This window comes from Terrapene carolina, unplaced genomic scaffold, assembly GCF_002925995.2.
Source record: "Terrapene carolina triunguis isolate 2854851 unplaced genomic scaffold, T_m_triunguis-2.0 Scaffold130, whole genome shotgun sequence".
Taxonomy (NCBI): domain Eukaryota; kingdom Metazoa; phylum Chordata; order Testudines; family Emydidae; genus Terrapene; species Terrapene triunguis.
In genome coordinates, this window is record NW_020664481.1 from 10,642,587 (window position 1) to 10,656,629 (window position 14,043).

The window sequence follows — 14,043 nt, forward strand, 5'->3', positions numbered from 1 at the left end:
CTGCACTTCTAAGCCTTTCTGAAAACAGGGGTTAGATAAACTGAGCATTAATTAAATTTCAGATCATCATCAACTATTGGAAAACTTACAAATCAGAAATGACTACACTTATTTTATGACCATTCAATCTGGTAACTTGAGAAGCGGTTCTCTCCTAAAGAGGAAGCAATCTGTCAGAATGCTCTTTTTTCTTTTTGTGGTAATTAAAGACTGACTTTTTTACTTCTTGAACCCTGATACTGCCTTAAGATCTACAATGGCAGACCCCTATGGCCCATGTGGAGTCCACTGGAGCTCTACACAGGTACAGGAAGTCTGCCTTCATGGATCCAGTCACAGGATTGTGTCCTTAATTTATGATGAGTTGGCCAGTTCACATAAAGAACCTTATTTTGTTCAATATGAGTTAAAGGGATTGCAACAGATTCTAAAGAAATAATCAAAGGCTATTTTGATGTAGGGAAATGTTTAGAAGCATCAAGTACTTTTAGGGAAGCCACAGTAATAGAAAGCTCTACCAAACCCTAACAAAACATGTCCTACTACAGACATCTGGTCCACTGGAATGGGATTCACTTTGAAGGGGAGGGTGTTGATTCTAATCTATCCATAGCAGCCTGACCTTTAACATTCATTAAGTTGTTTGACCTGTGGACAGGGGCACAAGAGCTCACTTGTGTGGATCCAATTGCAGGATCAAGGCTTGGTTATGAACTTGAGTGTTTTAAAACGGATGTTGTTGTTGAACAGCATGTTAATGAATAAAATCAAGGACTGCCACACATTTTGCTTATATAGTTAAAGTACAGTTCAGCTATGTACCAAAAAACTGACAACTGCCGACTACTTGGCTTCATCCAAGATCCTATGCATTATAGAGTAGTAACTGGTCCATAGTTTGTTATAATTAGGTTTCCCTAGCCCAATTAGTTTTACATTTGCATACTCTACCATAATGTTAATTTAAATCTTAGAAACTGACGTGCTAGCTGTACTTTAAGCACACTTTTTTTTTGGTAAATAATGAAGTGATTCTGCATGCAAGTGGGCATATTATAAAAACTTCACTTTGATTGGGCAGAACATGCCTGGAGTTTAGCTTCTGCTAGCTCTGGATGCACTGAGCCAAGCCAGAAAATGGGTGTCATTTGCAAAGGAAGTTTTGCCAGTGCTACTGATATTTGCCTTTAATTACAAAACCATGGGTCAGACTACATTTTCACTACAACAATACCGTCCTGCGGAGAATGCTGTTTTAAACGGATAAACTATTGACTGGTAGGCTATTCTGCCATTCGGTTTAACAAAAGGCAGTCCTCTGATTTTACAGGTAACATGTATGAAAAGGGCTGGAAAGCTATCTTTAATTGTCAGCAATGTGGCCCCTGCATTATGTAGAGAGCTAATTTGCAGTGGTAGCCAGGAGGACTGAGAAAGCGTAAACCAAATTTAAGTTAAGAAAGAATATCAATGGCAGTTATTCAGCTGGGGGGGCTGACTTTATGAAGCTCTAATTCCAATGGTTATAAGGGATGGCTTTTACTACTGCAGAAGTTTGAGGCTTTACTTTAACCTGGGCAGTTTTTCTCGTCATAGTTCCTTGCTCCTGATACACTTGAGCTGAGATCAAAGCATATAAATGTAAACTTTATTTTCATTGCAATGTTAAACATCATACAACAGAGGTTGGCATCTACAATGGAGACTGCAGCTGCCAATTCGACAAAAGGAAGCTAAAATATATATTGTGAAATTCAAAGCTTAGTTATTCTTGGCAATGGGAAATAGTGGTTGTGTTATAGAAGTTCTTAATACAATTTTACTCACCTGGTCAGATGGTGTATATTCATTTTGTTTGACTATGTCAATCTTGTCTAGAAAACTGGAAGAAAAATTAAAATGTCATTTTTCATTGTCAAATAAATTTGTGATCTGTATCTAAAGTTTAATTACAACTTTTGAGTAGGCTTCACCTAAAAGATAGACTATCAGGCGTTTGGGTCATCTCCCTCCCTCCCCCCGGTGTCTTACATTTCATATTTACAAAATGCTGAAGTGATGTAAATTATTTACGTATGGCACTATGTCTGCAACAGCAATATAAAAAGAATTGCATTGGCTACCACTATCCAGCAGAGGGCCAGGAACACAAATTTAATCAACTGTTCTGATAATCTCATTACAATTTTCACTAAAACAGTTTCATTGTTAAGAAACACACATGTAGTTTTATTTTTTCAAACCGTGTGGACAAATATCAATATCTAAACATTAATATAACTTGTGCTATCATTCTCTGCTATCCCCAACATTAGAACATTAGGCAAAATATTTGTCTCATTGCATTTAGTTATTACAAAAGTAAGACACGAACACTGTTTTTAAATCAAACTTTACTACTTTATTTCAAAAGAATGGGTGAAATCCCTGCACCAATTATGTTGCTAATTAAGTTAAGAGTAAGGTAATACTGATCTGTCCTATGATTGTTTGCAGAACTTCTTTTAGTTTATTTACCAGAGTAGGCAATGGCAGATTAATTAGCCGTAACGAGATTTGTATTTCTCAAATTGATTAATACAACTAAAGAAGACAGCAAGGCTAACGTGGTCTTTAAAATGCCTTTAGCAGTAATCATTCCCTCCTGATTTCCTTTCATTTTAACTGGAAGCAAAAATCCCAGGGTGCTGCTTTATTAATTACTTGTTTCACAGCAGTTGCAAAATGCTCACACATTTATCAAGAAAATGCCTTAATATATATGCTTTATACCCCCACTAGCACAGAGATAAACAACGGATGCAGAGAACAGGCTCTAGTGTATATTGACACCAATGCAGCTCCACTATATGAAAATTCTTCCCTCTCAGCTCTCCTTTCATAGATACTCAATATATCTGTGCCTACAGCAACATCCAGATTTTATGCTACAAACTTCTCCATATCACACATGTCATACCACGTAGGTATCCAAGTGACACAGCACTTAGACAGCCTCCATATTAATATTACCAAGAGGCCTGAAAATACCGCTGCAGTTAGTCTTTTTGGTAATTTACTACAATCTAGAAGCACCGTGTTTTTGAAAGATGCCACACTGAAATTCCTTCTGACCGAATTCCTCTGTCCATAGAACAGGAATAGCACAAGCAGTCGAAATACAAGTTTTCCCCTCCCGTTCCTACACTCTTTGAACAATGCATTTCAACCTTCACCTGGTTGACCTTCTCTAGGGTCAAGAAAGCATCTCAGTGTCCATGCATATTTAATCATTGGTCACTCTGCTAAGACTACAAATAGGGCCAATTAGCACCAACTCTAACACTGGCTTTGTGAAGTAGACATTGTACACTGGGAAATGGACTAAAATGATCAATTGCTTCCACAGGCCAGTGAAGACTCACCAGCAATGAATTTAGGTCACTACTTACCCATATCAGACTTTTATACATTTCCAGATTTGCAAGTTTAAAAACACTGGGCTATATCTTAAGAAGCAGTGGTAGCATTATTAAAAAAAAATTACACCTAAAAATCAGCTCCTATTGACAATATTTTCGCAGCGATACAGCTGAAGACGGAGGTAGAGCTAGAGGCAAGAAAACAGAGCAGTAGAGGGAAACTTGTATTGCCACTGCTCATACTGGATTTGTCCTCAAATCTTCCAGGCTATTAATCAAATAATATGTGATGTTTAAAGTAAAAAACAAACAGCATTTAAAAAAAAATGAAAAATCAGGGTGTTCAGGGTAAGACTGTCTATGGATTCAGACTAGTCAAACGGTTCAACAGGTAATAAAGGCATTCTGCTTTTAAAACTGCAGCCTCAGGAACATGTGGTGACAATGTATATTTCAAAGCAGGAGGATATTTGATGCAGGAATTCTTGCTATGTTATGAACGCTGTTATATTAATCACCTATGTGACTTTGAAACATCCCAGTCTTTCCACACAATGTACACCTAAGTGTAACATTTTATAGTAGGCTTCCACAAACTCTTTTTTACTTTCATAAGAACGCAATGGGTTTTGGAAACTCTGACAATTAGAAAACAACGAGAGATTTCTAAAACCTGGAACTGAAAGTACAAACCTCTTACTGTTGTTTATGCAGACTATTTTTAGACCTATGATTTCCTTGAAAAACACCAGCCACATAGGAGAAGCAGTAATGTACGGGAGATGAATTCCAACGGCTACATCCATGCCAGGTAAAATAAGTTTGAATGTAATAAACATTTCTTCTTCCCCCAAAACAAGTTCCAACATTCAATAAAGTTTGATATTCAAAACAATACTACTTTAGAGGAAAGCATGTAATTGTGTGACAGTTACCAAAAAACCTACAATCATCCTTCCAGCAGCATTTTTGGAGGAAGAGAGCAATGTAAGTGTTAAATACAGAACTCTCCTTTCTGTGCATATTCCACTTCATGAAAAGTGTTTTGGAGACCTTAATTCCCAAAACACGCACAAGAAAATCATACTGATTCATAGATGTATGATACATATTTGTAGGGACACCCCTTGAACTGACTGAGGCTGCCTATCTGCAAAATTAAGGTGATATTTGCAATAAGACAAAAAGAACGCCCAAACGGCAGTGGAAAAGCTATCATCTCTCCTGTTGTAACTAAAGTGAGAGTGGGGTTTTTTTTGGGGGGGGGGGGGGGGGAGGAGGGAGTGAAGAAAGCTCAAAAAAGCTCACAGTACAAGACCCAGGGAATACCCAGTTACTACAAATCAAGACTGATTTCTTTTTGAGTATGCAATTTATCCAGTAAAAGAGACTATACCCAGTGGGAGTGAAACACTTACAACTTGGTTTCATTTTAACATGCGAAATCAATGAGTAATTAAAAATACATACAAATTTATCATAATCACTATTTTTCTTTCTGAACTTCCTTTCATGATCTGTCCAAAATGTGAAGTTTTGGGTGAGGACATTTCAGTGCCAGTCTGCGTTCACTACATTCACAACTAGGGTAGACAGGTACAATTCCACTGACTTCAGAGGAGATGTGCCCATTTATGTCAGCAGAGAATTTAGCTCTGAAAATGTATGTAAACAGATTTCATCTATGGCACTTCAGGCTGGAGACAGAAAATGTAGGGATGACACACACCTTCCAATTTACTGGAGAACACAATCCGCTGTGGAAGAGAAGTTGGGAAGAAATTTGTTATGGGCTCTGGGATGTTTAGAGGGACAGAGAAAGGTAGCTGTGATGAAATAAACAGCAAAACCGTTGCTGTGATTCAAAAACAAAGGAGCCAAAATCCATCAAGCTAGATCTTGTATCAATAACAATTTCTGCTTCAAACTACAAAAACAAACACTGACACAAAAAACAACGCTCAAAACTACACTGCCTTTTTCCATGCTGCTTTTGTTGAGACTAGAGGAGGAAGTTATTTTCCAGAAAGCAACCCTGCCATTCAGTCAGCAGTCATTCCCACTTCTCACTGGGGTCCCGAACCTGCCTTGGACCAAGTTGCGGGACTGGGTCATTGCTTTGCAAAATATTATCTCTTCGCACAGGTGACCTTTATCTACACTATTAAAAAAAGTGCTAAGAAGCAGGGTGGGAGGTGTTAAATAATTTTAGTTAATTTGCAGCTAGCAAAACAAACCAACCGACTTCAACAGAAGCATGAGCAGGGCCCTAGTACAGAATCAGGCTTCTGTCTTGGATATTAAAATTCATTGTATTAAAACTTAAAGGTAAACGAAGATGATCTGAAACAAAACCAGGATTTTTCCTCAGATCTCCTCACCTAAGGGAAGGGAAAGGACACACAAAATGTAGGAGATATAAGCCATTGTGAACCAGCAAATTCCCTTACACTTTTTAGGCACTGTATTTATTAAACAAAACTCAGACAGAAAGCTGGCACAAAGGTTCCTTTTTTGTCCTTCTTGCCATAGCGTGGGGGGGACACAGTAAGTAACTAAATCATTTACTCCGAAGACTGTTCCAAATTTTAATAAACCTGCCATTCCCCAAGCAAGATAAGATTTCCAGATAAAAGGACCTACTTATTTCCATTCTCCCTTCAGCAGTTCTGGAGTTTAAGAATTATCTGTTCAGAAATCTTTTCTGCTACTACTGTGTGTTCACATTTGGGGGTCTAGATTAGCAAATGAAGATCGAGAGCTATTAGCATAACATTGCCGAGGCCCCAGTCCCAATGAGGGAAGTTCCCCTTATTTTCCCCATCAGAAAGATTTATAATCGATAAAAAAAACCCATCCCACGCAACCACCAAATGCCACACTTTTTGGAAGAGCTGGACAATAATCAAAGTGCGTCTGTCTCCTTGAAGATTTCCTCTACTGAAGAAACAGAAAAACTTGCCAAACTTTTCAGTAAACAGTAACTTGAAATTTTAGTCTTTGCAATCTGATGAAGTGGTTGACAGACAAGCAAAAATTCTAAACCTCAGTCTAAAAGACGCTTTTGTTCTAATCAAGGAGAATATAGCAAAGGTCTCCTTCAACAGATCACACATCTATTTTCAGAGAGACAAGTTTTATTCCTATCGGATACTATTTTTTATAAAACCATCACCTGATGGTTTACAAGCAAAATGAAACCAACACTGACTTCTTCCTAGACCCCCTTCTCTGACACATTAACACCCCCACAAGTTACCACTGCACATGACGTATTTCAAAATATTTCAGTCTCAATTTTAAACAAAAACATTTATTTGAAACGTGTTTCTTAGTAGTATTAGCACTTCGGAGTTGTAAAGCTCCTTCCATCTGAGAGACTCAAAGAACTTTACAGATACCAAATCAGGCTCACAACGCCTGCCTCCCCACCCCAAGGTAAATATTAGTCACCCTGTTTTAAAGATGGGGAAATCAAGACACTGAAAGGGAAAAAGAGCTGCCCAAGGTCATACATCAAGCCAGCAAGAACAGATTCCAGATCTCCTCTCAGTCTTGTGCTTTTATTACTAAATTATTATTCTGAACTAATCACGGTCCTATTTGTCGTGGTTAGGGGCACCTCCGAGGAAGCAGTCACAGTTCAGTTTCTGAAAATGAAACCATTAGTTGTTTACTGATTTTACCAATGAAGGGCCTGATCCTGCAGACATTACCTATGCAAACTCCCATCAAAATCAATGACAGTTTTGCCTCATCAAGCACAGCAAAATTAGGTTCTAGTGTCATTTAGGAGAGATAAAATAAACTGTAAATTAAGGTCAACACTAATATTATTTGTAAGTAACATGTGCCTTTCTTGCTCCAGAACAGATCATCACCTTTTACCATACTTTGAATTTTCTGCCTTTTGTTTCTATACCATAATTTTGTTATTTAAGTGTAGCTTTTTAAAAAGCAAAAGTGATCTAAATATCTGAGAACTGAAATTCTTTCCTCAAAGACTTTGTCTATTCTGCAGCTACAGAGTTCCAAGTTACTGTATAATTATATAATATTTTTCTTAAAGGGACATTCAGGCTGAGAAGTCCAAAATTTTATGTACTGTAACTTGAAAGTAGACTTTGACTCCCCCTTCCCCTCCTCCAAACACATCCAGAAGAGTTTCCCAACCCCTGAAAACCAAGGACTGCAACACTGCTAAAACCCCAGCTTCTCACTCAGGTCAATATGCTGACAACAAATCCAGGGCACCAGGTTTATTTGCAGGCGCAAGCATGCACACGTCGGCAGTCCCTCCGTTTTGCCTATCCTTTCTACCCTTGGGAGCAAGCAGGATATTGAAAAATACAAGAATCCTATTCTTGAAATTGGTGGAAGAGGTTTCCTGCATATTTCTACTAAGAGAAACAGAGAAGGCAGGCACAGTAGAGGATTGTTGGGATATGGAGGCAAACAAAAACGAAGCTGCTGGCATAGTGTTAGATCTGCTAATCTTTATGGTGTCTCTGCAATCATGCATAGTATATAAATACAAACCTGTCATGCAGTTATGATACATGATATTTCCTCAACATTTAGTAAAAGATCCAAAGAGGAAATACTAACACTAGCTTAAAAAAAAAAATACATTGGCTGTTTAAAGTGAAATTTTCAAATGTTCACAAAAATGGAATTTTTCGGATTAATATGGGTCATGCAGACGTTAAAATTCTTACAGATCTTTAAAAAACTTCCATGTAATATATAACAATAATAGTTAGAAAACTTAGAATGAAGGATGAAGAATCCCACCAAAATCTTAGTTTTATGGGCCTATTAAAATACTTGTAAAACTGTATTTAACAACACAAACAGAATTGCTTTCAAATCAGAGGCACCCAAGAAAGCATCTAACGAATCTTGTACTTGTATAATCATGAGATGAGAATTGCAGTTAAAAAAAAAAAAAAAGAAGTGTTACTGGGATGAGATTTTACATCCAAGTTCTCAGACCCATTAGGGCATGCTTAAAAACAGAGATTTATCATGGAAAGCAGCTTTCCTACAACAGTGCAAGTAATGAAGATGAATAAACCAAAAGACAAAACTATTCAGTAAAAATAGCCCCACTAAGCAAGAAATATATTTCTTTATATTTCCAGTTCGGAGTCAATTATTTATTAGGATGATCCTCATTTAAATGTACATTTTACAGAATCATGCACAGGTCAGAACACTTTTAAGTATCCAAACTTTAGAATTTATTTATTTATATAGAATATTAGCGTGAGTGAGTGTGTATATTACATAAAAGTGGTTTTGAGAGAAGAATCAGCTTTAATTTCAGAATAACTTCAGAGCATTCCAGCCACTTGGAGGCGGAGGGGCACCACTGGTCTAATTTTGAAGCAAATAATGAGAAAGCTGAAAAGTATGACTCCATATATTTGGAATCATCTTGCGGTAATCAAGGTTACAGTTCCTTATATGGTGTGGACAGCACAAAGCACACACGAAAAATTTAATATTAAAACTACTGGATATGAAGAACTACAAAACTACAACTATTGTAAATTAAACCATTACTTTTGTGTTGCCACAAAAAAACAACAATGCAGCTTGGTTACGTGTATTGCTTCCTAAACTGCATAATTAAAAGCGTAACCCACAAGAGGCCACAGGACCTAAAATGCATTTTGTTTCACTACGGGCAATACAAAATAAAAAATGCATGCTTTTCAAAAACTGCCAAGAAAAGAACAAATTGGGAAAAAGTAGGAGAAAAGGAAAGTGTATTTAAAGAAATTGTGGACGTCTTTTTTCTCTCTGCCTGTCTAAAGTTAGTCTGGCTTAGAGGATGCACTAACTTTCCCAATCAGTTTTACATTACAGCACAAGTCCAGAAATAGCTCCCAGCCGCCTTGGCCTCTAGCACGGTTGTCATGACAATGGAACCACAGTTCTATAAATAGCTCATCAGCACCAAATCTTGTGAGACACATCTGGAATGGGGCCAGCCTAGCCCCAGCTTGACAAATAAAAATAGGCACAGGCAGTTTGAGAAGCTGGAAAGGTACAATGCATCTCTCAGCTCATACACAGAGACAATTAGAGTGAGGTAGAGAAACAACTTTGATTGCTTTTTAATGCAGGATTGAATTTATGGTAGGTTTATAAAAAAAAAAAGTTACAGTACTAAAATGAAAGCTTCAGTCATGCCCTACCTCTATTTTCCATTCCCCCCCCCTCGTCTGTGGCAAACCATGCCACTTTAAAGACTAACAGTACAATCACTTGCCTGTGAGGCCTTTTTTAAAAAAGATTTTTGTATATTTTCTTTAAGGTTTTGGCCTGAATTCAGTAAGTTTCTGTTCTTACAATAACTAAATGAGAGACAGGCAGACATTATGTGTCTGATGGGAAAAGGGTTTGAGCACCTAGCTCCAAGTCAAGTCACTGGGAATTACAGGTGCTCAGCACCTCTCAGGATCATGTATTTTGCAAGCTTCCTCATACTGCTTTGCCACCTCCCAAGTTGCAGCACTTTAGCTATTCTTGTTCTAGTTCTTGCAAGCAAATACTGCCACTTTGTTCCAAATGGCATGGAGATTTCTGAAGGACAAATATATAACAGAGACTAGACTAAGATCACAAATTAGTTTTACTTGCAACTCAAGTCAAATCTGAACTCCTGAATTCAGAGGTGAAACGCAAAACCTTTAAGTCGCTGCATAACACAGTTCATTTCCCTGTGCCCCTATTTGACGATGGCTGCCTTTAAAACATCCATTTTCTTTCATTTCATGGATGAGAAAATTTTTTATTTTTAGCACAGTCTTGATCAATCCATTCAATTATGTCCAAATTATCTATATGGGCACAGACTTGTGTCAAAAATGTTAGTTGGTTTACGCTACAGCAAACATTTGTACAATCATGAGATTCAGCTACCAGCTGATACACCAACAGTCTAGGAATAAGACTTATGAGTTATATATAATAAATGATTTCACAGAGATCAGAAATAGCAGCCATTGTGATGTAAAATAGGCAAGAGAGATTAGATCCGTTAACGAAGTAACCACATTTTATACTATAATCAAGAAACGAGACAATTCACAAAATATAAAGTCTTAGTAATTCATCAAAAAACAATGGGGACTGCAGACGTAATCAAAGTAGTGCAGCTGTAATAAGCATTTAAACCACGGTAAAATATCTTCCAAATGCCATAAAGACACGAATACAGGCATTCGATGCAAACTGCACCATCAGCCCACAGGATTCCTTTAGGTCCCTACATGGATATTTTCATTTCTAAAAATTGTAGAGTAAGTTCCATCCAGACTCAAATATATATAAGAGCTTCCCCCTCCCTCCCCCATTAACCACATATATTTTGTCCGTTTGCCATTTGAACAATGCACATTTCAGAAAAAACAGCAGATTTCATAGAAATTCTTTGGAAAGATGTACTTCGTAACAGACATGTTACATATAATTCGGAATTTCCATTCATTTATTCTGCAAAGATACTACAAAAGCTTGGGATTGGTGTAAGCGACGGAAATCAATGCCAAGCTTCATCTAGCATGAATCGCAAGACACAATAAAGAATAAAGAAACATTTTGCAATGTTTTACTAATTCGGAGTGGAATCTTCTTCACTCACAGAATGCCTAAGTTTCCTGGCTTTGTGTGGGTGAAGCATGGGAGAGAGAGTGATGGATGACAGAGAAATTAGCTCGGCAGCAGTGCGCCCATGGCTGGTACCTAGAGCTGGGCAGGAAATGGTTTTCCTGTCTTGTAAATATTTGAAAATGTTTACCTTCCCGAATCCAGACGAAAAGTCACAATCTAGAAAATGTTAGTGAATCGAAAAAACTCCCCCTCCCCTCTTTTCGGGTCAATCAAAATGTTTGCGTTTTTATTTCGACTTTTTTACTTTAACATTTTTCAATCTAATTAACTTAAATTTCTGAATGCAAAATCATTTTGAATCAGAAAACTGGATTTTTTTTCTGGTTTCCAAAATATGAAAATGAAATAATTATACAATTAAAAACTTTTGTCAACTTTTTTTTTTATTTTGTATTTTTTTTTATTTTTGAGTCAGGGGATTTGTAAAAACCAGCCCTGTTTTGGTTCCGACAAACTAGCATTTTTTGATGGAAAAAGTATTAGTTAAAAAATCCCGGACTAGCTCTACTGCTACCCCCAGCCTACAGTCTGCGAGCAGTCATACCACCTCCAGGCCACTTGTGCAGGGTATTAAAGCTACTAGATTCTTGCTTCCCCCAACTCACTGGCCTGCCCCATTATTGCTCAGGCCATGTCTACAGTACAGATGCTACAGTAGCACAGATATGGTGCTACACTAATGCTACACTGGAGCATAAACGTTTCCTACTGCGACAGAAGGGATTTTCCCCGTCACTGTAGATTATCGACCTCCCCAAGTGGCAGTATCTAGGTCGATGGAAGCATTCTAGCTGGGGTTAGGTTGACTTAACTACAGTACTAAAGCGTGTGAATTCTGCACACTACATAGCTAGGTAGATCTAAGTGTAGACCTTCTCTGCAACATACAGGGGGGAGTGGATGCCTCCCTGTGCAGCTGTTTTTCTGGTCCTCCATGCTTTCCACTAAACCAGGGCAAATTTAATTCTAGATGTTTATGTCCATTTTCAGTGTCTTGGCCCCTTGAATGTATTTGATTATCCACCTCCCAAACCAAACATCCTCCTCATAGCCCCTCCAAAATAAACAACACAATTAAGGCTTCCCCAATTGCTTCTATCCATACCTTTTAAACTTGTAACAGGCATTTTAGCATTCTCAACTATCAAAATCAACAGAGTGTTTAAAAAAATTACTACTGTATGCCTGCAAGGCTCACTCTTCACTGCAAGCCTGCATATGTCAAATAACTTCAGAACAGCCCCTCACCCCACCCCAAAAAATTACTTCACCAAACCAGTAGAAAGCTTAAACCAATCCAAGCACACAGGGTGCAGAAATGAAAGGTAACGGTATGAATGAGATCACGGTGTCATGATTCAATTCCTAGGCAAGCCTGAGGCTGGAACACTGTGTGTTAGTGAGCAGTGACGAACATGCAGCAATCCCTGTTAACTCGTTTCTGTTTTTTTAATATAGCTTAGTCCATCATGTTTCCTTGTTTTCTTCTTGGCAGCCTAAAGTGTTCACAGATCAAACCCCAGGACTTATTCAAGTCTGGAGACCCAAAAACACAAACTTTAAAAACAATTTTTTTTTTTTTGGAAACCCTCTTCTCCCTGAATTTTGGCCAGTAGGATAAAAATGGAAACCAGTTCTGATTCATGATCCTTATTCTGACAAAAACATAATCAAAACAGCTTCTCTGGCACAGGTGCCTCCAGAATCCTATTTCTTTGGACTCAGCATCCCTCATCCCAGTCAGTTATTTAGATGTAGGCCTAAGAGGAACTCAAAGCGCAGTGACCTTGTACAAGTTTTTTCTCCCTTTTTAAAAAGCAAGCTTGCTTGGCTGGCTCACCTTAGTTTACCTAACTCTATTTACCACTTAGTATGGAATAAAATGACAGAGCTGAATTAACGAGGTCAAATGATGACCCCCCCCATCCCTTAAACAGGCCACAGGTTAATTTGAGGTGGAATGCAGGGCAATGGTATATATTATTCCTAAGTAAGGCTAACTTCATGATGTTCACGCGGGAACTAAGATCAGCTATAGTTTGTGTAAAGGTTGATGGCAGTCTAGGAATGCTAAGTGCTCATGTTCAAAGCTGTCTCTATGAAATATCTAAGAGATTTCTGCCTTTCTTGCTACTTAATGTGATTTTAACTTTGTATAATTCTGACAAAAACTGTTGTCGAAGAATGAAATTCTATAGGGATGCCTGGAAGACCCATGATTTGTTCAGTTATTTCACTGAGAAGGCGCATACGCTAAATACTACAATTTGTACTTTTACATGAGTAATTAAAAGCAACAGACTAACAGGTCAGCTTAATACTGTATGTTAATCAATGATATAATGAATCTTGCTTTCATGGTCTTTGGCCACCCTCAATACCATCAAGCTAGCAGAATTAGGGCACTTCTACAGGGGGAGTTAAGACCAATTAACTAAAGGTGTGAAGTTAATGCTGTAAATTAAAGAGCATTAAACCCCCATCTGAATGGTCAATGAGAGCATCTACATGGAATTTCATGTTTTTTAACTACTGTGCATTAACTTCACACCTTTAATTAATTCGTCTTAACTTTCCTGAGTGTCAATGTGTAGACAATCCCTTAGTGATCAAGTCTGGCTGACCATACATGGATCTGATCATAAAAATACCTTTCAATCTTTTCGCATCCATGTTTCACAAATGTTTTTGTCCCACCTGTTTGCTGGAAGATGCTTATTTGAAAGGGGATAGGTGGTTAATGGTGTTTTTCAGCTAAGAACCAAACATTTACTGATATGATGTCAGCTAACATGCTCTGTCTCTCCTTACTTCCATAGTTTTATAATATTGTACAGCTGCTGGATTGTTACCGTCTCTTGCTGAGGAATTTGGTGAATTTTGAGACCACATCTCTCCCAGCTGCAGTATGTACTGGCCATGACAGTATCATTCTGAGTGTAAGGCCACAGTTATTGAT

The 14,043-nt window shown here is 37.9% G+C and overlaps 1 protein-coding gene across 2 annotated transcripts in view; it reads right to left on the bottom strand.

The window, feature by feature from the left end:
• The window catches only part of GNAS (GNAS complex locus), a 240,707-nt gene that overhangs the window by 14,626 nt on the left and 212,038 nt on the right, over window positions 1-14,043 (bottom strand). For both annotated transcript variants that reach the window (XM_029911755.1, XM_026652657.2), the window contains one exon: window positions 1,828-1,882. In XM_029911755.1, coding sequence (XP_029767615.1) covers window positions 1,828-1,882 — 55 coding nt within the window. The remainder of the gene's footprint in view (window positions 1-1,827; window positions 1,883-14,043) is intronic.